The sequence below is a fragment of the Chelmon rostratus genome, chromosome 13, assembly GCF_017976325.1.
Source record: "Chelmon rostratus isolate fCheRos1 chromosome 13, fCheRos1.pri, whole genome shotgun sequence".
Lineage (NCBI taxonomy): Eukaryota > Metazoa > Chordata > Actinopteri > Chaetodontiformes > Chaetodontidae > Chelmon > Chelmon rostratus.
The window spans coordinates 13,693,661-13,719,005 of record NC_055670.1 but is presented as its reverse complement, the minus strand read 5'-3'; the positions used below and the strand labels follow the sequence as shown (position 1 = coordinate 13,719,005).

General features: G+C 42.0%; 1 protein-coding gene across 4 annotated transcripts; it reads right to left on the bottom strand.

Annotated features, from left to right (window-relative positions):
• Positions 1-82: 82 nt before the first annotated feature.
• Positions 83-24,646, bottom strand: cobll1b (cordon-bleu WH2 repeat protein-like 1b). 4 transcript variants are annotated; one of them, XM_041950577.1, is made up of 14 exons: positions 24,249-24,646; positions 23,934-24,017; positions 9,002-9,190; positions 7,349-7,553; positions 7,015-7,240; positions 6,843-6,887; positions 6,672-6,766; positions 6,266-6,502; positions 6,010-6,139; positions 4,104-4,326; positions 3,920-4,008; positions 2,233-3,698; positions 674-828; positions 83-586 (listed from the first exon to the last, which is right to left on the bottom strand). In XM_041950577.1, the coding sequence occupies exons 1-13, from the start codon at positions 24,287-24,289 to the stop codon at positions 715-717; spliced, it is 3,144 nt and encodes a 1,047-aa protein (XP_041806511.1). In that variant the 5' UTR covers positions 24,290-24,646; the 3' UTR covers positions 83-586; positions 674-714. The 4 variants fall into 4 exon arrangements, with proteins under 4 accessions (XP_041806511.1, XP_041806512.1, XP_041806513.1 ...); XM_041950578.1 differs by having other exon boundaries at positions 771-828; XM_041950579.1 differs by lacking the exon at positions 23,934-24,017.
• Between the last annotated feature and the right edge of the window lie 699 nt (positions 24,647-25,345).

Here is a 25,345-nt window from a genome sequence, read left to right as displayed (position 1 = left end):
GAGTCCAGCATTTTATGCATGAAAAAAGAAAAACATTTATGCACCAACTGTAGGCAACGACTCTAATAAAGACAACTGAAATGATAAAAGCTTTATTCATAACACTGCTTGACAAGAACAACAGGTGTACTGTGCACATCAGTGTATTTTTGCTTTAGCTTAATCAAAACTTTGTAACTTAAGTACAGATTTGATATATAATCTAAGGAGCATTTAAGTACCATAGGTCAGACCTGGTCTGTCCTACACATCCAGTATTATTTATAAACCCAATAATATTACAACTGTGGAAATCAGTCTAATAATTTATAAAAATGTTCTAATTTGTCGTTCTTGTTTTCTCACAACAGTATTGCATTAAATGCAAGATAGTCGTCACACAAAAGCATTAACATATGCACATGAGTCAGGAAGATTACTTTATGACATATGAGAAAATAAACCAAAATACAGCAAGTATTAATAATCAAAATACATCTTTTTATGTACACCATTGGAGACTACCAAAAGAGGTAAAACAAAAGACAGTTTCTGCTTCTGTTGTGGGATGCAGGGTTCTACTCAAAGTAGGCAGGATACGTTCCTCCTGGGGGGGAAAAAATACAATGGTTCATGCATGTGTTGTGGATACATTTATATGATATTATATTACAATGCATTGGATTTTTCTTACAGTAGATGAAATATTGTCACAAGAATTGAGGCACTGCTATGCTATGGACAGCTCTCTCCTTCCATTTGAACAATCCCACCAAGAGATGGTGGTTCACCTTCTGCTCCCTGCAGAGTGGAGCCTGTTGCACTATCCACTTCTCCATCTTCACCGTCCTGTGATGTTAAACACAGAGACAATCACTGAAGACTTACAGACAGCACAAAGAGGCAAAGGAAAAGTATGAGACTGCAGTATCTTCTTATAGGTATTTTAAAGAACAATAAAACAAATGTATTGAATCCCACAAAAGTAAATTGAACCTAGACTTGTAGGTAGATTAAAAAAAACACACACTATCAACCAATCCCTACACGATATAATGTTAAAAAGTCCCAAATGCCCCCCAGTATAAAGAGAAGTACCTTTTTAGTGTAGGAATAAAGCATGGGACTGTGCATTGTATCTTGACTCAACAATTCTCCTCAGTTGTTTGGACTATGTGGACTATTTCCTGACCTGCACACACTTTATGAAAAATGTCTTGGACAAACCATGTGCTCGGCTTTGCACTTGAGAATGTTGCGTTACACATGTCCCAGCACAAATACTTTATATCAGAGATAGTTTGTAGCTTTCAATGGAGTACAAAAGCTACAGGGTAATCGCATCATAAAATCAGAATTTACTTTGGCTTAAAATTGATCTGCATTGCAGGCACAAAACCTGTTTAGCCCTAAATCTTTTATTTAGCACTTAAATCATTATTAATTTGTGATGTCTATCTGTGTAATGAATGTATGAAGCCAAGAGTCTTTACCGTATAGTGCATACCAGACACGATACACACAGTAACAGCTTTACCATCATTTAAGAAGTCACAAATTTCATTCTATATATTTTTTAAATAGTTGTTTAGTTATTCATTATTATTCATTATTCAGCGGATTGTGTCCTTCATGTCCTCTTTCTCTCAACTGCCACTTCTCATCCTCCTTTTATTTCTATCTTTTTAAAATAGTCTATAAACCTTCTTGATGCTTAATTTCAAATAAACTTAACGGGCCAAAAATTCAAGTAGGTAAAAACACTGAAAGCCCCATGCTAATGCATTTAAAGGGAATACAGCAGGTAGTTTATATTAAACACTGGGCTGAGTCAAATCAGTGAGTCGCATGAACTATTGCAAAGTATTCTGCTACTCATAAAATGTTCTAATGTTCATGGCAGCCAATAACTCACCGCTGGTCACAGTGTAAATGGCTGATACAGCACCAGAAAGAAGCACCACAGCGGTTGCAAAAGTGGTTTTAGTTTCAAACAAACTAAAGCAGTAGTGGGATAAGTCGCACTCTTGCCCACTTCTATACAACTCTTTGAAGGGAAAACCAATAAAGTGCTTTGATCAGCAGTACAGAGTGCTCTTCTACACAAGCATTAATATACTGTATCAGTGTATGAGTTAAAGTGTAACAAAAGCTATGAGCGACAGTGGTCTCATGAGTGGAAAAATAGTCCTTCGCTTCTCTCATCTTCATTTAGATATTTAAATAGGCGTATGCTATGCTGTCTGAACTTACCTTGATCTCAGATAATCCGTCTGACTCTATGACTGATGAAGGACTTGTGATTGGGGAGAGGGGTGCTGAGACAGGCGAGTGAGGCGTCTTTGGCCTGTGGGATAAGGACTGGCTCCTTTTCACAGCAGAAGACACTGCCTGGGCGAAGCGGGATGGGGTTGCAGGAGAGTAGGGCCTCGGGGCTGCAAAACTCCTTAATTTTTCCAAGCTTAACCCAAAACTTGGCGCTTTACATGGCAGACTACTTTGCCTAGTCATTCGCTTGACGGCTTCATTCTTGCCATCCACTTCAGGGCTCAGCTTAACATTAGCGTCCCCTGTCGTCTCCTCTTGCCAATGCACGGGAGGTGGAGGGGGAGGTGGTGGTAACTGTGCTCTCTCTGCACTTCCTTGAGCCTCCCCCTGGCCAGCGCCTGGACTGGCACTGAGACTCTTTTCAGCTGCTGAAGTTACATAATACCCAGGTGTTTTTTTGTGCTGTGCCAAGCGGAAAGAACCGGGCTTAGGTTTAGTTGCGGGTGGAATTTTCATCTCCTTGACCTTTACTGGGGATTGAGATGCCCCATCAGCTGAGGATGATATCTTGTCATCTGTTTTAGGTAAACTCATTGGTGATGAGGGATGAATGGATTCAGGTATACTTCCATTAACAGTGTGTTGGGCGGCGGTGCTAGTAGTAGCAGTAGTAGTAGTAGTAGTAGTAGTAGTAGTGCTAGTCAGCAAGTCTTCCCTGGGTGTAGTAGAGTGCAGCTCACGTTTTTCCTTTGAGACCTGTTCTCCCAGTGCTGTGTTCTCCTCTAACTGAAGAGAACGAGTATTAAGTCCCTCTTCTGGAGCTGCAAGAGGCGTCTCCAGTGTCAGTGCAACTTCGAAATATCTAAGTTTCTCCAGGGATTTCTGAGGCATGATAGTATACGTTGTCATCCCCACCTTGGGGATGTAGTCCCTTGTCAGCTCGTTGGAAGGCTTGGGCTTTGGCTCAGAGTTTGTGGCATAAATAGATGGTGCCTTTCCTGTGGCAGGGGCAATTGGTGTTGAGTCCTGGCATGATGAGGTCTCTGAGGTGCAGGATAAGGCATGTTTGAGGTCAGGCAGGTCCAGTTCCTCTGTCAAAGTGGCCATATCTTTCTTCCCCGTTGAGTCAAAGGCAGGCGCATTAGCTGAGGGAGGAACCGTGTCAATGCACTGTTGTGGAGGCACAGGTGGTGGTGTGAAATCTGTTTGCACTTGAGCGTCCTCTCCAGTGGGGCATGATGTGCTAGTGGCCGCTGGGCTCTCAAAGCCGTCAGTCTGCTCCCAGCGGGTTTCAGTATGTGCCTGAACAGGCGCCGGCACTTCTGCATCCTGCATCACAGGAGGAGGGAGGCTGCTGGGTACAGTACTGCAACCACCTTCGACACTTTCAGGTGTAGACTCTTCGCAGATGGGCTGCTGGCTTACATTTTCAACTTGGCATGGACCACCATCTACACAGAAAGGAAAAGCTGTCATGCGGGATGGGTGTGTTGACCTTCTTTGAGAGCAAAACCTCAAACACACACAGGCATATTAAGGCAAAATTAAAGAAATATATTAGTGGGTACAACCCCAATTCCAAAAAGGATGTTTTGGAATCTGGGTTGTATCTTTGCAGGATATCTGCAGCACAGTCATGAACAATACCAATATAATTCAAGTGCAAACCCACTAGTATCTGGAGGTTCAGATGAGGCTGTGCCATCAGTTGTCCTAACGTCACTCAGCGCTGCAGAATGGCTCACTGTACTCTGCAGTTGACTGTAAAAACCAAGCAAAGAGAGGGAATTACGAGGGTTGCTAATATAAATAGAAAATCATGACTGAGGCTTGAGAGGTCACACTGGAGTTCGTACTTGCCATCTGAGGACAGATCACGAGACTGATCTTCCCCATTGCCCTCCACGGACATCGTGCTCAGTTTGTCAGTCTCTGGGGACGGGGAATGCAGCGAAACATCAGCAGACATGTTGAGGCTGCTGTCCTCTCCCTGGGTATCACTAGCAGTTGCAGACCTTACAGAGACAGTGGTCTCCTCTTGCTCCATAATCTCCTCCAGTGTGTTAGCAGCTGCACCCCCTGTAAAACGACAACACAAAGAAGTCATGTAAAATCACTTACCATACCTAAAAAATACATTAAATATATTTTGGCAAGACCATGCATTGGCTGTAATGTATTGCAAGCATGATTTATGGAAATGAATGCTTTTAAGTTCTGTTTTTATTTTAGCTATTACGTTTTCCCATCATATGCATGAGAAACCAAGCTTCCAACTATATTTACCTCACAGGTTCCAATAAAAGAGGCTCGTCTGATGAATGAATCCCATTTAATCTTTTACATCTCAGTCCCTTGCCTAGCTCTTAATTTAGAACTCAGAGGAAATGCATCACTGAGGAGCAGGGGGCAAAAGGAATTTCAAGGCTACTTAAACAAAACTGCAGCTTTTCACTGTTCTCAGCCTCTGATCTCTAAATCTACTGTACAGCAATGGGGTGTTGGGGAAACAGCAGAGGAAGTTTCTCTGTAAACTTAGTGTGGTTATACAAAGTCTGTGATTACACTTATAAACGAGGTCTGGGGGAAATGCTGCTAGTGAAGAGACAATGGGCAATAAACGAGTTCTGATGCAACAACACAGGAAAAATACAAATATATCAGAACAAGAAAAAAGACACAGAGGGATATACACTGTGATTTAAAGGCGAGCTGACAAGAAAGCAAACTTCTATTTTTATGATGTGTTTGTGGCATTTACAGGAAATTCGTTTTTGCAACAGCCAATCAGAACACATCTGATGGAGTGAAGTGAATTTTTCTTGTGGTGTTTAAAGCAGTTGAAAAATTCAAAAGGAACATCTTATTAAAGACACATTACTTAGGAGAATCCAGGCATTGCTGAGGATAGTTTTCTATTTTATTCTATTTAACTATTGAATTAAAACAGGTTCTATTGAAAACGCAGCAAAGTCTTTGGAGTCCAGATTAAATATATCTTCTGGGATTTCATTTCAATACTGCAATCACCTCAAACAAACTGCCACTCACCTCCAGTGTATCAGGGTGGCAGCAGGGATGTTAAAACCTCAGTAAACAAAGCCGCAACTGAATGCATGACTAGATGCCATCAATGGAAGGTGAGAAACTACGCTTTGTAACTTGTGTGAGCTGACCCTTTAAAGGACAAAAAGCTAAAACTCCACTTTTTCTATGGCTCTAAACATTTCTCCCATTTTTTATCCCTTCAGTATTGTAAAACAAAACAGATTCCTCCTTTTTGTAATCAGACCTCAGTTCTTTTTTTTTTCGGGGAAAACTATTCTTGCTTTACATTGCTTTATATACAGGACGGGAGGAGTTTCCTTCACAGGACAATACAATGAGTGTCCACACAATCACAGGAAAGTATATCAAAGCAGGTTAATTATAGTCAACCGAGTAAAATATCGGGGATTTCAGAACCTACAGTAAGTGGAATGCAGCAAACATGAGCTTCTCAGAAACTGTATTGTCAACATGCATCTGACTGTAAAATGAGCCACTGTTCAAGAATGACCACCAGGAGGCACAAGAGTCAAATAAATTAAAAACTGTGGGCTCCTGCTGCAGTTGTCTTTGTCTCTGAGGCCAAAGTGCACACCACAAAACATCACACAACAGGCAACACAGCAGTGAAGCTAAACATGTAACACAAAAACAGACCTCGCAGCCCCACTGAGTGGAAATCATGAAAACGCACAAATATAAACAAAGACCAACCTTGCAAATTTTCGTCAAGAGGAACTGCTTCTTGGACAGCAGCGCTAGGGGATGTGGGGGGTGGAGGAGCTTTGCGTTTGGTTCTCTTCAGTGAAGACTCTGCTGAGGACCCACGACTCAAACCAACCACCTAGGGTACATAAGTCATATAATCAATGTACCTAAAGAGAGGGACCATATGGCTGCCATGTTACCATTATAGCCAGGTGTCCAGAGCTATGCTGAGATGACACAGCTTAATATTCAGTCCACTGACCTGGTCTCTGTCCAGTTGGGCGTTAGGTTCAGAGTTGAGTCTCCGGCGCGTGCTGAGGTCCGAGGGGCAGCTCTGAGACACGAGGACTGGGGGTTGTGGTGCGCGTCTCTTCTTTGGCACGTCGGTGGGTATTGTCGGGGAGCTGAGCGGAGATGAGTTTGAGCTAGGTAAGGCCATGCTGAGTGGTCGAGGCTTGCTCACAAGCACAGGAGAAGCTGGGGCACTGGCTGTCATTGCCTTTAAAGAGCAAACATCCAATCAGAACATGATAAGAGGCCAGTTCCCAAACAACATAGTGCATGTCAACCAATGGCAAACCAAAGTAAACAAACCTCCCGCTGAACTTTTAAAGCTAACTCTCTGATACATCTGTACATAACCAGTGCTTAAAACTCAACTGCATTACCTGGTCAGATTTTTTCTTGCTTCTTCTGAACTTGCTGAAGAGGCCTTTGTTTTCTTCCTCTTTCTGATTTTTATCTTTTCCTGGCATGACTGTTCCTGAAAAACAGTCCGAAACAGTCAGAAATATGACAGCTCTGTTGCTATCAATCATACAACTTACAAACTGAAATACCTGCGTGAGTTGGCGAGGCTGGACACACAGGAGAAGCAGGTTGTGCTGCAGAGCCAACGAGCACGAGATTTAGCCCACAAAAACAGTGAATTGCTAATACGCTAAAATCCTAAAACTCTCATGCCTCATGCAGCATGATTTGCTTTTTTTTTTTCACTATATTAGTACTTACCTTTAGTGTCTCTTGCATAAACCTCCCTTATTGCATAATCATTAAGGGAGCTGGACAAGTCCAAAGGGGCCAGTGATTGGACATCTCTCAACAGAACTGTAGTCTCCGGGTCAAATTCACATTTCTCGCAGATGGCTGGTACGTGTTCAGCCAGAGGAACTCGAGGATTGACTCGCAGTATAGTTTTCTGGGTCTTTTTATAGTTTATCACCATCCGAACCGTCGCCTGGAGAAGACAAAATGTGCCACTTTGATAACATCTGTTTACTCAACATGAACAGCAAATAGCGATGTCAACTGTATCTGCCAGCATGGTGTCGTATGTTTAATGTACCTCAGGCATCTGGGGGCCTGTCTTCTTATTTTTATCCTCCCCTTTAGGTTTTAGTATGATCTTCTCTGCATCCAAAGTTCCTATGAGAGCATTGGGCTTGAGTTTGGTGGTCTTCCTGTTAGCGGTGACTAGTTCTAAGGTGTGGCTCGATGGGTTCAGGTGATATTTTGCACAAAGCGTCACTAAAAGATCCATCAGGGGTTTGCTGAAAGATATGGAGGACAAGATAAGTAAACAAAACAACATCATTTACTCAAGACAAGATGGGAGATCTGGTTAACTGCCAGTAGTGCAAACAAAAATGTTCGGATTTAAGCAATTTGGAAATCAAAGTGAGCATGAAAACTGCCTCATTTATTACTCAAAGCTTTGATTGGAGGATAGCTTGATGATAGCATTTAGGGTTGCTACTAATTTAGTGGCGAATATTTTTCTGATTGTTTTCTCTATTAATATGTTCATCAATAAAATGTCATAAAACAGGGAAATATGTCCATCCCAGTTTCCCAGAGTCCAAGGTGACATCTTAAAATGTCTTTACAACCAACTGTCCAAAATCACAAGATATTCTACTTCTTATTAAATAAAACAGAGAAAAACAGAAATTCATCATATTTGAGAGGCTGGAACCAGAGAATGTTTGGCAATTTTTGCTGAAAAAATGTCTGAAACGATTGATGTATTAACAAAACATTAATGCTGATTAAATTTTTTGTCGATCGACTCATTGCAACTCTTAATTATTTTGGAAAAAAAAGCATCTGATTTCACATCCACTGATTTAAAATAGAAGCTACAGTTTGAAGAAGCTGCACAGAACGTGTGGAAACAGTAGAAAGCACATTTACAGTAAGTTACAGTAGCCACGTTAAGCTTTCCTGACACTGATAATATAGTTTAAACATAATGCCTTAAACTTAATCCTCTAAACATTAACATTAGCATTAAGTCTGTTGTGCAGGCACCTAGACCAGGTTTAGAGGGAGAAAAGAAGGTAAAGAATTCAGTTCTTAATCCTTTCATAATGGATTGGTCTCAGTACTTTCTCAAGAGGCCAAGGTGCAAAAGACGGCCGGGGAAGAAGGTTTGTAAACAGTGTGCATTGTGAGAAAGATAATACTATCTTAGGTAAACTCTACTGACGGAAAGTCTGAGCTGTGTGAGCGAGCAGACTTGCAGAAGGACACACAGACCTTGTTCTAAAAAACTCAGACTTCGAGGTATGTTGACACATGCTGATCTGATTAGGCCGTGCAGTCATAGCTGAAATGGTGAACAGTCAGAGTTGTATGTGGCATTGTGGCATGCGATCAAGTGACAGATCTGTCAAATTCAAAAGTTCATCCATCCTTACTTTGATTGGAGGATAAAAACTGAAAAAATGCAATAAATTTTGCTCCTAGTCATTGTATTAACTAAAACCACACATTCAGCTACTCCACCTATCTGACTCAATTTAACTTAATGTGGTGACTAAATCTGACATCAGCATCATGATGAAGTGTTTAGATCTAATATTGAAATGTTCAAGCAGGAACAAATGCACAGTGGTGTTCCTGCCCAAATTGCAAAAATATATGTAACTGTATGATTTTTAACTTCACACGTGATGATTACGGGATGCTGATTTCGATACAGTGGTCTAAACTGTACCTTCCATGGACTGTGGTCATCCTCTCTTCTCCACCAGGCAGCACCACAGCCAGAGAGAGCTCTTTATCAATAAGGTTCTCCTTCTGGTCCATGGTTAAATGAGTGTTTCCTGGGTACCACTGGGAGAAACCTGGGGAATCCAGCTTCTTTAGTCCTGGCGGGGATGGTGCTCTGCTTTTGGTCGAGACCCTGTAGTCAGACAAGAACGTGTAAATTATTCTCAGAGTTGCTTCAGCACTAGTAAAAAGTCTGACTATTGCTTTGGCACTGCCGGACAAATGAACAAGAGATTGCCTGGGAATGGTTTTACACTGACATGCATGAGTAGGCTTTAAAAAAAAAATCATTAAAATTGTCTCTGCTATCTCAAACAATAATCTGATTGAAAATCACCAAAGTGCACCAGACAGCATGAAAGGAATCCTTTCTTCCTCAGGTTTTAGAAATCAGTGAGGCTATTACATGAAAGAGCTCAAGTCCACTTTGCAAACAAGTCACAAGACAACCAAGTGGACAGATTTACTCATTGAGCCTGAAGAAATGGCTGCGAATGGACGGACATGTGAGAGAGGCTGATAATAAAATGCAAGCTGGAGACCAGAGGCCGCAGACAGCCTCCTCTAGTGTATGTTGTGGTAAATATGGTTTTATAGTGTTCTGTAGTGTAGAGGCAACACCCCATGCATTAGCGAACATCACTTAGTGTGCTAGGATTTTATTTTTTGAATGTGTGTAAGTGACTATGACAAACACATTTCAGTTCTGAAGTATGCTTTTTAATGTTTGTCTAGGCTGAACATTCCTGAAAACTGTGTCAATACAATGTGGGAGAGAGCAGTGACAGTCATGTGAGAGTTACAGACCAAACAGGTATCACACACACACGCACACACTCTCTGAAGATTTCATATACCAATGATTTAATTCATCCCAAGATTTGTCTGTTGAACAATCATACATAGTAAATCTGTGATGCATTCTATTTCGGTTAATTACACCATTCTCACAGTGCTTCTGAGAGACAGGGATAAAAACCTGCTGTCTGTAAACAAAAACCTGATTGTGACCTGATGTGATTTGAACACAATCCTGATTATGGGGTTTTAAGAGTAGCTGTAACACATTTTGTTTTGTGTTACCCTATGCTTGAAATGAAAAGCTGCAGATGTTGCGATAGCACACCAAAGTAAACACAGGATCACATCAAGTCAGCGAAGGTCTCGCAATACTACACGACAGTTCTATCAGGCCGAGGAATCGTAGCTTTGGAGACATTCAAGTGTCACATCCGTCAGTCAGCATGCAGATGAAACAAGCTTCTGCAGACCCAGTGCTTTGAATTATAGCCTGTAAAGTCTCACGTGGGGGCAGTGCTTATTCAAACAGAGGAATCCGAGCAATGCAAGGTCACAGGCTCCACTGAGGCACGTCTAGCAAAGGATTATTAGTCTTGCTGTGGGGGCAGCTGTCCTTAAACAGTATGACTTTGACATATATGAAAACACACACACACGCACACACACGGCAGATACTTATATTTTGATTCAGAATTACCATACAGTGGTCTGTAGATATGTTAATCATGTCGTCAGTATACAGTATTTGCTATATGTCATACATATTAAGTTCTAAATGACATCTGCACAACCTCACATGCAGTCACCATGTATTTATCAGTCATGTTTCTTGAAATGGTATTTCAAAGATTTTGCATTCTGCCTGGATCACTCAGTCTTTACATGGTACAATTTTAATCTAAAAGTATAAACTGGAACAACATTACGCTAATTAATTAATTACATGATTTTACATTACATACCATGAGAGGAAAACTCGTCATCACTCCGGTACAAATTTAATGGTGGTCTGTGATCTTAACAGGAAACTAGACATTATCCATTTCCTAATCATGTGGACGAGGAGCTACTTACAACATTTATAAATAATTCTGTGGCTCTACAGTGCTGTGAAAAATCAATTACTTCAATGATGGTACTCAGATAACAATGAGGAATACAAGTTTGTTTTACGGTTGAAAGAAGTGAGTCATAAGCAACCTAGCTGAAATGACCAGTGTTGTTTCTTGACAACACATCATTTCTAGTGAATAGTGAACAGGTTTGACCATTTCAGACACAGCCTCATATCTACATATGTCAGAAAGATTTTTTCACTCATTATTTTCTACTAGATGCCATTTATCTGATCTTCAGTCAGTCGACAGCAGACTGTAGGCAACACAGAGGACACGCAATAAAAAATGGCAAAAATAGCTGCAGCAAGAAAAAACAAACAAACAAGCAGTAAGCAGAGCGGCACACCAGAAACACACTCCTTTACATACTCATCTTTGAGCCAGTGGCACCAGCAGCCAGGATGATGATGAAGCCACGCGATCTAGCACAGACGATAACGAGCAAGGCCAAATAATGTACTGCCGTGACTTGTCAACTGTTTCTTTTTGTTTATTCTGCTCTAGTGAGTGTGACAGCAACAAGCTCCAAAAGTGAGCCCGAGAAAGTGGGCGACTGCAGACCTCTCTCCCAGTGACCCCTGGATTGGGTTGCATCAGCTATTTCTAAATCCAATATTTGTGTGCAAAGCCTTTCCTAACTTCGTACTAATTGCTAGCTGGGTTTCAAACTAGTGATTTACTAAATCGGATTGTGCCAGTAAAACTTATAAAACGTTACATAATGTGTAAGTCGTTGGGAAACATCTATAGCACCATCCAATCAGAAGCAATGCCAAGAAAACAGCACTGAAGCATCATGAGCTGACACATCACATCACAACACAACACAACGTTTCAGTACATATTTCACAGCAATAAAGTGTCAGGTCGACCATATAGCTCTTTTACTATAAACAGGTCAGACATTAGCAACCTAACACTTTGTCAGTTAGTTAGCTGCATAGCGGTTGCACCTGGCAGTTACTGGGTACATATAGTTAGAATCTGTATGTAAGAAATAATTGTGTGGTGCAACTCATATCAATTTAGTGTAATTCTCTGCTTAGTAAACATGTTAATTACAACTAGGCAAAGTCTGAACTTTCTAACACACAGTTGTACATCATCTAGAATATAGGTTTATATAGTCCTGGATATTAGCAACCGGTTTAGCCTTGTATTTCCTTGGCTAATTTAACACCTTCACCCCTAACACGCTAAAAGAAACAACATCTAGCTAGCTTTGGATTGGCCCTTGGCTATTACCTGAAAAACAACCTGACATTAATACTTCTCAGACATTGTTAAGACTAAGAACCTTTGCTCTCCCCAAAGACTCGCTGACCTGGAGCATCAAGGAGAGAGGTCTGCACTTGGAACGTTCGCTAACAACATGGCAGCTGAAAATAATGATTAGCTAACATTGCTAGCAACGTTTTTTATCAAAGCATTTTTCACTACCAAGAGTATCTACAGCTGACTTTAAACATATGTTACATATAGACCTACTACTAAACATAAACAATACAAGTCATACTGACAAGCAAGACAATCTAAACAACAAGACTTAATGCTAACATTAGTCCCTGTAACACAATTGCCTGTGAGACAGCGAGCAGCCTCAACAGCAGTGAACTAGAAATAACTGAAATGTTAAAGACTATTGACTGTAATACAAAATTACAATAATACAAAAATACATTTACCTTTAGGACAATACTGGATACTTTTCAACCCTCAAAAACAAGCAACATTCACAAAAGAGAATCCGTTAAGTGATAATACACTATAAGGTTTCTTATAAAGAAAACAGCTCCACCTTGTCTATTATTGTCTATATCAGAACACCACAGGGCGTATTATTGCATTTATAATGGACACTTCTTACCACAGGTAAAATAGTTTCTCTCGTTCAAATCATCATCCACTGTGTAAAAATTTGTCTGTAGTCACTTCAGGGTCGGTTTCACCAATGAGTGAAAGATAACTAATGCAATGAGCAGAAGCATTGTTGCTATTGTTACATCCCTAATACACTGATATAGCCAACCAGATCCTTGTGTGAGGTGTCTAGTTCGAGGATTTGAGATATCCACTACATCTGCATTGTATAAAAACTTCCATAATAGTTCAAATTAAATGAATCAGTAATTTTACACTGACCCTAACTCAAACAACTAATTTGAAAAGGGTCACGAAGAGTGGCTGAGACACAGAGACTTACCACCTACTTTTGAAGCAGAGGTCTAGGGAGCTTTAAGACAATTTTAGCTCATTGTTTTAGTTTTACTGCTCACAGATTGCCTGCATGGTTTGGTCTCATCACTCTCACCAACCTGGTTTCCAGCAGTAGCAGGAAGCCATTTCAGCAAACAAGACAAAATAAGCCCACTGCTGAGCAGGCAGCAGACAAAACTAGCAACCAGCTGGTGAGGACTGACGTACATCTAGCAAGCAATTATAATACAATTTCCTCATGAGTTGCTGGAGACTTCTAGAGTTAGAATTTAATAATGGACTTAACATATGTCATCTGACAAAAAAAAGCTCCAACAAGGCAACTGTATGCCGAAACATTAGTTATAACAATATTATAAGGTCAGGTTCCCTTGATACATCCATTTTCAGGGCTGTCTCTGTCGGCCAGCTTGTTCATCTGTCTTCAAGTGGATGAAATTTGATAAATGAAATTTTTGATGATGAGTAAATGCCTCTATCTGCCACCCATCACCCATCAAATAAATCAAATACAACCTATTCCATTGACATTTTGGCTACATGTTGCAGAAGGCATCAGAGGGAAATATAGAGGCCTGCACACCTATGACCCTGATGCGGTACTGATACATCTACATTCAACCAAATGTTGTATTTAGTCATTTATTTACATGTCTTTATAAAGTGTAGGTCTCCAGTTTGAGAAAATAGTAGCTAACTGATCAAATGTGCTTGGCTAAAGTTAACACTCATTGGCAGAGTCTGGATGCCCAACAAGCAGCAAGACCACATCCTGACAGAGATAGCGTTATGCAGGCAAGTTTTGTGGTGAGCGAGCTAATAGCTAAGAAGCTGAAACCTCATTCAGAAGGAGAATTTGTGAAGGAGTGCCTTGTTGCTGCTGTGGAGCTGCTGGCACCAGACGAAGTGAAACTGTTCCAGAGCGTCAGTTTGTCAGGAATAATTCCCAGATGATGAGAAAAGCTGACGTGGAAACTCAGTGATAGCGAGGGTCTGTGTGACTTGGCCTTCATGGTGGACATTACCAAGTAGCTCTCAGAGCTGAACCTCCAGCCAGCTTCTTAGCTCTCTGCTTTCAAATGTGAAATCATCTGAAGCTAAATCAAAGCTGTGTGAAATGCAACTGGAAAGAGGAAACGCTGCATTTTCCTGCTCTGCGAGAACAAACGGCTGCTATGACATCTGAATATGCTGCTGAGTTTGAAAACTCCTTCAGGCATTTGAGGTGAGAGGTTTCATGACATGACAAGTAAACAAAAGGAACTGAACATATTTGCGACACTGTTTAATGTGAAACCAGCTGATGTGTCTGACTAATCGTTGAGCTGCAAAGCAAAGGCGAACTTAACAACCTCCTTCTGCTCAAGTTCTATAAACTGTATGTACGTTTTCCCGTTCTGAGGAGACGTGCACTAAAGACTGTATCTCAGTTGTTTGGGACAACCTATTATTGTGAGCAGTTCTTTTCACAACTAACTCATGCAAAGACTTGGTTCTGCTCAAGACTGACTGACCCCAACCTGGAAAACCAGCTGCAAGGCCCCACTAAAGAGAAGCAGTTACAGCCATTAGTGGTTAGTGTGATATGTGTTCAAAAATTTAGGATGGCCCTCGAAGGCATTTATAAAAACTAAAATGGCCCTTGATAGGAAAAAGGTTCACCACTCCCGCCTTAGTTAAAAACACACCATGCTTACCAATCAACAATAATTACCCTTACAGGTCTGTTCACATTTTGGAGCTGGTGATAAGACTCGTGTAATTCAATCTGTTATAATAAATAATCAGATTAAAAATCAAAATGTCTCCAAACCATTTTCATCTCTAATTGTTTGGACATTAGCTAAACAAATCGTAACCGTAAAACTTATTAAACACGCTCATGCTCTCTATAGGATCTCTATATCGGTATATTAAATTGTTTTCTTTTGTGTGTATGTGTGTGTGTTTGTGAAGAAACATCTCCATCTGTACAAATCTGACATGCACACTGGCCACTGCCCATGTTTTCTAACTGATATTTGTGTGCGTGTGTGTCATGACATGCCTAAGCTGTAACACACACTCAACGTGCACCGCCTTGAGCAAATCGGCATCTCTTTGTGTGCATTTGCGTCTTTCCTCCGCATCTTGCCATCTCTAATTTTTGTTTCCTGAATGCCGCTTTAAGCCAGATCCATTTTGTCCACTAGAAAATTCACCCCTGGCAGAACTGCCATGACGTTTGCTGCTGATATTCATTGTCCCCAAAGGATAAAACATTGCAACAAAAACTGCATTATGTAAGAGGATAATTTCCATAACATTTGCATAGCGCGCAGATCCTCCTCCGAGCAGGGTGGTAGTTCCACCAAGCCAGACGTTTAATCTCTAGCTTCCTGATGGTCTAAACCTGCTCAATTCTCACTATGTTCAATCATAGAGTATTAGGGGAAACTGTACCACTGTAGCACCTCTAAGGACCAACAGTGATGAGATAGATAGATAGATAGATAGATAGATAGATAGATAGATAGATAGATAGATAGATAGATAGATAGATAGATAGATAGATAGATAGATAGATAATACTGACGTCTTGAAAAATAACCCTCACCCCAACTGGACGGTTTAGGAGTGAAGTAAGAAGTGCTGGATGAATAATAATAATATACAGATTACTCACTGTTGGTGTGGAAGCAACAAATATGACCATGAATGCACATGTCAACAGACAGACAAGCTAAAACAGACATTCACACTGTGGTCTCAGCTGGGCTCAAAGTCCTAATTCATGTTTATTTGGCAATGGGATTATAATCCTTTAGCACTGTGTCTAAACTTTTTCTTTTTTACAAATTCTCTAAAATGGGCCGTGTCAGTAGATTTATTTAATTGATGCAGGTGTTATGTGATATTCAGTGGGGAAAAATATGCATCATGTGATATCTGACTGTGAACGCCTGCAGCTAGAAACAATGAATAAATTAGTATGGAAAAAATACACAATAGCCATGCCTCAAGTTCAGGGTCAGCCCAGTTTATACAGCTGTGTCATCAGTGATTTTATCAAGGCACCTCGAGCAGGTGACAGACACGGACACACAGCCTGGTTTGTTTTTGCCATCCAAGCCTGTGTTTTGTCAGAGGCCCAGGATGTGTTGCTGAAAGAGACGAGACGTGTTGAAGCTTGACTGTGCTGATGCCTCATTCACAGGGTTTCCCTGGGAGGTCTGACACTCACAAACAGGCCGATTCAATAGCAGAGGACACGCTCCACAGACGTGATCACAGACTCTACCAGGACTCTACAGGCCCGCTGTCATTGTGCCATTTGTTGTGTTTCATCATACAACAATCTTGTGGACTTCAGCAGAGCAAATAAATGGATTCTGATGGAAATATGCACTGTGATAAATGGATACTGCATGCTCTGATGCTGTGTTGAGAGTCCTGGTTTAACTGCAGCCGTCATCTGATCTGTGAGGCTTTGCAGCTAAACTTCTACCGACAAACCTCAAAGTGATAAAGGAAAACGAAGCGGTAGAATAATATCCAGATGCTGCTTCTCATGTAGAAATACTTCAAATGCTTTTGTGCTTGTGTGTGAAAAAGACAGAATGGCAGAGAGACAGGTGGAAATACATATCTGTCCTTTGTTATAAGCAAGAAAAACTGAAAAAAAAAAAAAAAAAACTAATATCAGCAGGAGTCAACCAGCCCAACAAAAGAATATCCAGATTCCCTAAATTCCATCACACTTTGTTCCAGCTGGCAGGACTTTTAACAGAAGCATTTCAGTCACTTCTATGTATTTTTTCCACTCCGTCAATTAAAATCCCTTCCGGCAAATCCTAAATCAAATGTAACAGTGAACAGGTGGGAGCAGCTCCACGAAGAAGCCAGAGCAAAGAGCTGGTAGGAATCTAACGTTGCTTTGAGCCTCTGAGGAGGTGCAGGATTAGCCAATATGCCCACCGTGGTGCGTTAGCAGCTGCTGGGGAGCAGCACGGCCCCTGGGGGAATGGCGGGGTTGTGTGGAAACAAACAAACAAGTTTTCAAAGAGGCCCTTCTGCTCAGTCACACTTCTAGACAACACCCTGATTATTTTAAGCAACAAGCGCAACAATTTAATGCTCCAATGACCAAAACACTACAAGCAGTAGTTTACCAGGTAGCTGCACTTTACAAGCTCAAACATGTCACGGTGCAGCAAGTCCAACACACCCTGCACTTCAGGTCAAAACACAGTGACGGTTAACAGTCTGGATAAAAACATTTAGAAAAAATATCTGAAGGTCCTCTCCAACAGTTTTAGAGGGAGTCAGCGACAGCACACTGTGAGCTTTACAAGACGAAAGAAGCAGAAATTTAGAAAGCAGGTGTGACAGACCGGCTTTTCCTCTCAGTTTGCCAGCAGTTCATTCCACTCTCTTACCTCTCTGCCTGAGGTTGTCTCCACTCAAATAATTTCCATTCTGCTGTGTATCTCTCATGAGTTGTTCAGACAGACTGAACTGTAATCAGTTTAGCTTCAAAAGGCCCACCTTAATGCCACGCCCAAGCTGTGACATCAGAAATGTGCCCCTCCAACCCTAATTCCTGTCGGCCCCCTTGCCGCCACTCTGAGAGCTCCGGCGCAGCGTGTGGGTAGCCTCCCCCCTCGGACAAGAGCAGAAAGGTAAGCAGCTTTGCCTCCCTGTGCAGACATGAACCTGTGGGTGGGGCCAGCGGAGCAACAGTGCACCGAAACACACTGCAGCATTGGCTCACTTTGGTATCTCAGGACAAAGACTAAACATGCTGAATTCTGTGTTTAACTCAGGATTGAGCCTTTATTTGAGTCCTGCTGCTGATGAGGTGATTATCAAAAGGAAAGAACCAGGAAGGACTATTTTCTCATTGATTGTCTGCTGTCAGGTACTTCTCCTGTGTTTGCTTTTCGGCATGAAAACAGCTTTTCAAAACCACACCTTATTTCTGGAGAACTGACTCACTCCACAGTCATGTCGGAGGACTTGGCGGTTGAGCACAATGACAATGAAAGTGACAGAAGGTGTGAGACAACATATATTTCCTGCAACCCTGATTGCTTCGCTCCGTCCTTGCTTTTGAACGACTGAGCCTTTCCAGGATGCTCCTTTCATACCCAATCATGATACTATCACCTGTTACCAATCAACCTGTTTACCTGTGGAATGATCCAAACAGGTGATTTTGGATCATTCCTTATCTTTCCCAGTCTTTTGTTACTCCTGTTCTGACTTGTTTGAAACATGTCGCTGCATCAAATTCAGAATATGCAAATACTTAAAAAAATCATTGATCAGTTGCCAATTAATGTATGTCAAACAGGATTAGGGTTGCAATAGTAAGCAGCAAAGCCTCTTATTTGGATTGTGGATAGTTATTTTCCATCACTTTATCCACTTCCAGAATGCAGAAGTGCCACAGTAAAATTCTTCACTAATTATACATATTTCGGACAACACTGTTTAAATTAAAAAGATAAATGTGAAAAACTGTGACTAACACAATGCTGTAAAAGAAAATAAACATATCCATGAAAGCAGTCAGGTGAAATTGTTAGTAAAAGCTGTCAAAAGAGGCTGTCAGCACCTTGCACTTACTCTAACACGTCTCCCCAGAGAAAGCACTGCTTTTGTTCTCAGTGGTCACTGTTAGTTTAATCAACACTTCACAATAGATTAAGATTAAAAAGCATTCAGTCTAAAATGGGAAAATGCAGCATTTCCCCGATGCAGACTTATTATTAGCAGCATATATATTTACATGTGTTTGTAAAAGCAGGAAGCTGTAAACTCTAGAAAGCAAAACATCAGCAGACTACTGTGGCTTATTAAAACCCTGAATCCAAAAAAGGCGGCAGCGTCCCAACCTTTTTGGAAGCAGGGTTGTATATTATAAGCATTAGTTTTAATGAATAGAGTTTTACTTATTCTCCTGAACCCTATAACCTACAGTGCGAATGCTGCTTTCTCCAGATTCGATGCAAGTGCTCGATGCCATGTACAAGCTGCGGCTTTGTTTAGGAAACTGTACACGGTCTGGTCCGGAAGCAATAACTCTGACATTGCGTTTTGAAAGTGCTCAGCCCCTTTATCAGTTCCCTTGCGCTCTCACTTAAGAATGCGTGGCCCATTCTACAAACACCACCACCAAATACCACCAGACAATAAGGAGGTTAAGTGGTGAATGGAGATGTTAGTGGGTAGGAGGCTACCCTGCTACCCAGGCTGGAGAGGTGGAGTTAAGGAGCTACGCAGAGGGGGGGAATGGAGGATGGGGAGGAGGAGGAGGAGAAGGAAGGGGGGGGGGGGGGGGGGGGGGTCCCTGAGGAAAGACAAAACACAGGACCAGAGCCACAGCTGGTAATTTGGTGAGAGGTCACTCACAGTAAACACAAGCTTTTTAAAGAGGGTCTGGAAAGGCCATTACTTCATAAGCAGTGTGGGATGGAAAGAGATTAGGGAGAAAAGGAGCACAGGGACCCTATGAGAACTTCCCACTTCCTATGTGTAGCGTTTATTATTGCAGGAAAAACAAAAACTTTTTTCCCACAGCATCCCCCAGCGCCGGCCCGGGCGCGCTCAGAGTCTCAAAGCATCCTTAACATCATTAGGAATTCCGATAAATATATAGAAACCAAACCTTGTGACATTATTAGCTTTTCAATGCAGCATCCGTTAGTCATGATCCTCCACATTTTCACTTGGTGTTATTGCTCCCTGTGGGGCTCACTCTTGCGCTATATGTTGTACTAATACTGCAGCAGAGCCAGAGTAAGCTAACAGCTCTGCCAGTCAGTTAGGTAATGAGATTTGAGGTTAGGCCCCAGTGTAGTCTGTGAGCCGGGGTCTGCTGTGCTACATTACCCTCACCTTATCTCAGAGCAGCTCAAATATTTTGCTCTCAGCGATGCACGGAAACAAACCAACGAAGGAAAGAACAAAGGCTGTGTTTCCGTTTCTGTTTATGCACAAGTAGATTTCTTTGAATTTAATGAAGCTGTCAAGAAGGCGAACTTACAGAAAGGTGCTTGAGTTTGCAGGCGTTAGTTTCCAGACACACACAACAGCCCTACACGGCCTGGATAACATATACAGAGAAGATAAGGTAATTATCCCCCTAACCTCTGGTGGCTGGGCCAAAAGTGCGCTTTTTTTCCAAGTGAGACCAACATTTAGATAAAATAACTTGTTGAGAGAGAAAAGCTTCCCCCTTGAGTCATAATTATAACTATGACACTGTGTCCTTTCATCTGAAACAATGCAGCATTGTCTCCAGTGGGGCATCTTTCAAAAGGCACACAAGCACGCATTCCCTCTCTTGCTTCCTCACATGAACTGAGGTTTTCTGAAGTGAGTACGCACACAGTGATTCTGCACTAAAACGGGCACATTCACAGCGTAAACGGAATACTCGCTATTTCACAACCTCAAAAAGCAAACTTGATTGCATCTCAGCGTTACACCCTTTCTCACATTCAGTCTCAAGGCAAAAACAACACCACAGTCCTGATCTTTCAGCGTCATGGTCAGAGGAGGAGCTTTTCCACCTTTCCTTTTAACTTTCTCTCTGAAAACAACAAACACAGGCCAACTCATAACCTTTATTCCCTCGTGAAAAAGTTTTTAGGCACTTTTGTTCTTCTATAATTGCAATTTTAACAATTAGCAGCACCTCAGAGGCATGGTGCATTGATGAAATACAGCTGGAATAGAAACAAAATGACCAGATATTTAATACAAAGCAGCTCTGCTTCCTTTACTTACTAAACAAAGCTGTTAGTGTGAATATCCTCACTGAAACTGCTGATTGTTTGTGTCATGCTGTGCTTCATTAGCACCTTATCTCCTAACATGCTCTGTAGCTACGTAGTGTGATTGTTAGGAGATGATATGGTTCAGTATATCATTTCATTACCAGTCTGAAACACAGAAGCTAGCGCCACCGTACCCACATGCACAAACAACGCATATGCACGGTGATAGTGCCATCTAGAGAACCATCTCAAGGTGTGCAATTTTTTTATTCCCTTTTCATACCTGCCCTTTGTTGTCCTAAAATTGGTTTAAGCTTGGATTTATGATTTGTCATTGGTTGGACAATTGATAGACGGCTTGTCAAGGCATTGTTAAACAGACCTGTAGGGAATTCAACAGAAGCCTTTCTGATTAATATCTCATCCAAACAAGCCCAACACTGATAATAAAGGTCGAGCAGATCAAGGCGACTTATTCCTTTGTCACATACAGTGTTTGAATGTTATTGGAGATAAGTAAAAGTTCCTATTGAGAGCAAACAAAGGACCAATTCATAATAGGTCATTGTGAATGTTGCACAGGCTGAGAGTGGGAGGCATCCAACTGTTATGCCCTGGAAGAGTGCATAACAGACACAAAGAGGGGTCGAGACCTCCAGGCAGGATCTGTGCAGCAAATCTGTCTAAATAAGCTGCTGCGCACCACAACAATATTATCTAAGATGCATAATCAGAATTCCTACTTCGGAGATGAAAACAGAAATGAGCTCTAATAACCAACAAACTTTGTTTCATGAGGTTCATAACTGTCCGGTGAGAAGCATTCACTGGTATTTACGGTCAATGCGTTGGCTACAGCTTGGCAACAAAGACGACCCATTATTCCCTGTTGCCTGGATGCTCGCCATTTTGTCTGTTTTAGCCCCGTGAGGCAGAAAGCACCCATGAGATGAAACGTCCCAGTATTCGAACGACACACCAGCTCATTGCCAGGCCGAGCTTGCCGCGGCCTTAATGCTGATTTTCCTCTTGCTTTATCACATCCAGTGGGTGGAGATCTTTGAATGACACCCTTTATCTCGCCTTCTGAGCGCAGAAGATCCGAGTGGGCTTTCTGAGGGCAGCTCGCTTTAGACCAAATGATACATTTTCCTGAGCGAACAAAGCCTCGTTGTCTGTGAGGATCATTCGGAGGAGAGACCGCTGCCTCATGCATCACTGTACACTGAGGGCCTGTGATGTTTGTCTGTCTGGTCTTCAGATGCCTCAGACTCGATCACATGTGTAGTTGTTGTGAAAAGTCAGTACTTGCTTGAAGTGTCTAACCTCCGCCAGTCGCTCTTGCCACAGTTTTCATCTGCAGACTCATGTGAGCAGCTGTGCCCTTGGACTGCCTGCATGAGGGGAAACAGCTGTGGGGATTCACAATACCTTAACTAATTCCACATTCTGCCCCGAGGAACGCCAGCCATGTGAGATCATGGTTTAAGGTGTGTCCAATTAGCGGGGTCAGCTCCAAGCCGCGAGCTGTTGAGATTGAGCGTGAATAAACGAATACGCCTCTTGAAGATTTACAATTAAGGACCACAGTAAAAGAACTGCAATTTTGCAAAGGCTACCTCATGTAAATACTGCGCCGTCTGCCTGGGTGCTGGAGCAGCCGGCCCAGCGAGCCTGGCAGAGTCGGCGTTTGGATGCCAAATGTAGCGTAGCTTCGGGGGTCACATGAAATCTTCACATGTGACTGCGTTTGAAAAAGTGAGAAGCGGCCGTTTGCTGGCTGCACAAATATAAGAAGCCGCAAATAAGACGGAGAACATGCGCCTTCCCCCACACCCCAGCAGCTTATGGGAGAGTGCGGTTTGCTTTTCCAAACGAGAGTCAAACCGCAGGGAGATTTAGGTAGTCTGCTCCTCTCCACAGCCAGGGAGCGTGGCTGTGCTCCCAGATTACACACTGCTCATGAAATATGAATACAAATCACACCGAGAGAGTGTTTCTTTTCTTTTAGCAGACTGTATATGAGGTGCCTGAGTGCTATTTTTACAGTACACACAGGGCAGGGCTGGAAACTTTGCATAGCTACCATGGAATACTGGATTGGAAACTGCCATAGGTTCAAATTCTCCACCTCACCTCTAATTTAAATCTTCAAAACCCGGCAGATCTCCTCCGGATGCCAAAGGAGTGAGCAGTGCCTGAAAAAAAAAAAAAAAAAGCTCTGGAAACTCACTCCCCTTTTTTAATGATTCCAACCGCTGGAATACAAGCAGCTGACATCACCTCCAAGTCCCTCAACCAAAACTGATGGGAAATTCCATCATGTCATACACTCACGGTGCTTTTTCTGTGACATGACGGATCAGTATTTTATAGGGCATCGGTTTCGAAGGCACGCTTTCCACAAGAGAAACGACCGTCAGGCTCATCGCAGGGACAGGGGAGGCAGAGTGTTTAGCCTGCAGAATACTTCCCATGACCTCTACATATGGTCAAGGCAATTTCTCAGTAAAGCTCAGAGAGAGCAGGAAATGGGGGGAGTTCAAAGGTGGAAGCGTCTGCAACAACTGTGACTTCACTGAGATGCAGCGAGTGAAAGGGATGCCATGTGAAAGTCTTTACAAAGGTTATACTCATACCTTAAACAGCTGGATCAGAAAACAGCTGGCTCCCTGCTACCAACTGTTGCTGTCACACAGTCATCCACTCCAATGTGGAAGAACTTGATTTTAGTGCAGTTATATTTATGCAAAATGAAAAAAAAACTCACTGTCAGGTCTTTTTTTATATATTTATCACACTTTCTCTGTTTTATCCGTGGTTTGGCTCTGTTAAAAAGAAGTCTGGGCTCCTTATTCCCAGTAAAAAGGCCGCAGGACACGCTTGGTCCTCCTCTTTCTTGTGGACTTTCTCCCACTGACAGATTAAACACACAAACGTGACAGCTGTTTATCCAAATGACAGTTCTACATACCTCAGACCAGAGCTCCGTGGATGGGGCTGATGGGATCCATGATCATCCATGACTAAACTCATGGGTTTAACAACATCCCTCGGACTGGTCAAACACAAGCAAAAAGCACAGTTCATTTTTAGTGAGAGTTCACATGCTAAGTGTTGAAAAGGCTGTTCTAACCTGCTGCTTTGAAGTGGCGCAAGAGGCACTGAAATATGGGCGAATCCCACATGAGGTCATCAGTTTCTCAGTCATCTGAACCGTTTTTTTCCCCTTCTTTCTTTTACTGGAAATAGGCTAAACCATTAAAAGTATTTACTAGTCGCGTCTTACCATGAATGCAGCTGGTTTTCGACGCTCTTGTCAACTTCCATCAGCCTTCAGAAAGGTATCGTTAGTTGTTGACTGCTACAAACAGATTTTGTTTGGATAAATGATCCATAATTCCGGCTGTGAAGTTCCGCGCTTTGCGCCTTTTACGCAAACCATTCCAGTGTGGTCAAGATGTGTTTCTCGTCCTTTTAAAATGCGCAGTCAGACATTTCTAAATCACTTCGGCCCTGACACCGTTCTCAACTCTGCCAACTTTTCTGTGTACATCCAGGACACCGCATCGCAGCATTGAGCTGTGGGAGTGGGGCGTCTCTCGGGTCCAGTTTACCTTCCCTCCAGGATCCTGATGAGGATAACGATGGCGGGTCCAAGTTCCAATCACGGGCAACACAACCCAACACAGCCCCGCCTCGAAAAACAACATGAGCAAATCCACACATTTACTTTGAAATAAGCTGAAAAAAAAAACCCAACCAGTGCTGCTGTTTTGTACTTCCTTTTAATGAATAAATTTGTCTACAGTGACACTGTGTGGCTGGACATGGAAACGACCAACTCCCCCTCTTATGTGATACAAATGACGCAGAAAAGCAAATATCAAAAAAGACTATTAATTCCAAAAAAATGTGGACACCTAAACGTTACATGCATGTATGATCTCATTCTGAGAAAGGATGAAAGTATTGCTATAACATTTATATTTAGGAACCTGGCTGCAGCAATCTGTCCCTATTTTACACATGATGTTGCGCAATGAGTCCTTGTTCATAGTGTTGGATGGGGTTGAGGTCAGGGCTCTGTGCAGGCGAGTAAAATTCTTCCACTCCAAACTTGATTAAAAAAATATATTTAGGGTCTTGGCTTTGTGCATGGGGGCATTTCATGTTGAAAGAGGAAAATATATTCCTCATACTGAGGCCACAAAGTTGGAGGCACACCATTTCCAAAAATATCATTGCATGGTTAAACATTAAGATTTCCCTGAATTGGAAAAGTCTCTTATCTTAGAAAGAAACAAAAAAACAAAAAACAAATTTCCCCCGGCTGGGGATTAATAAAGTCAATCTAATCTTAATTTATCTTAACTAATGAGATTA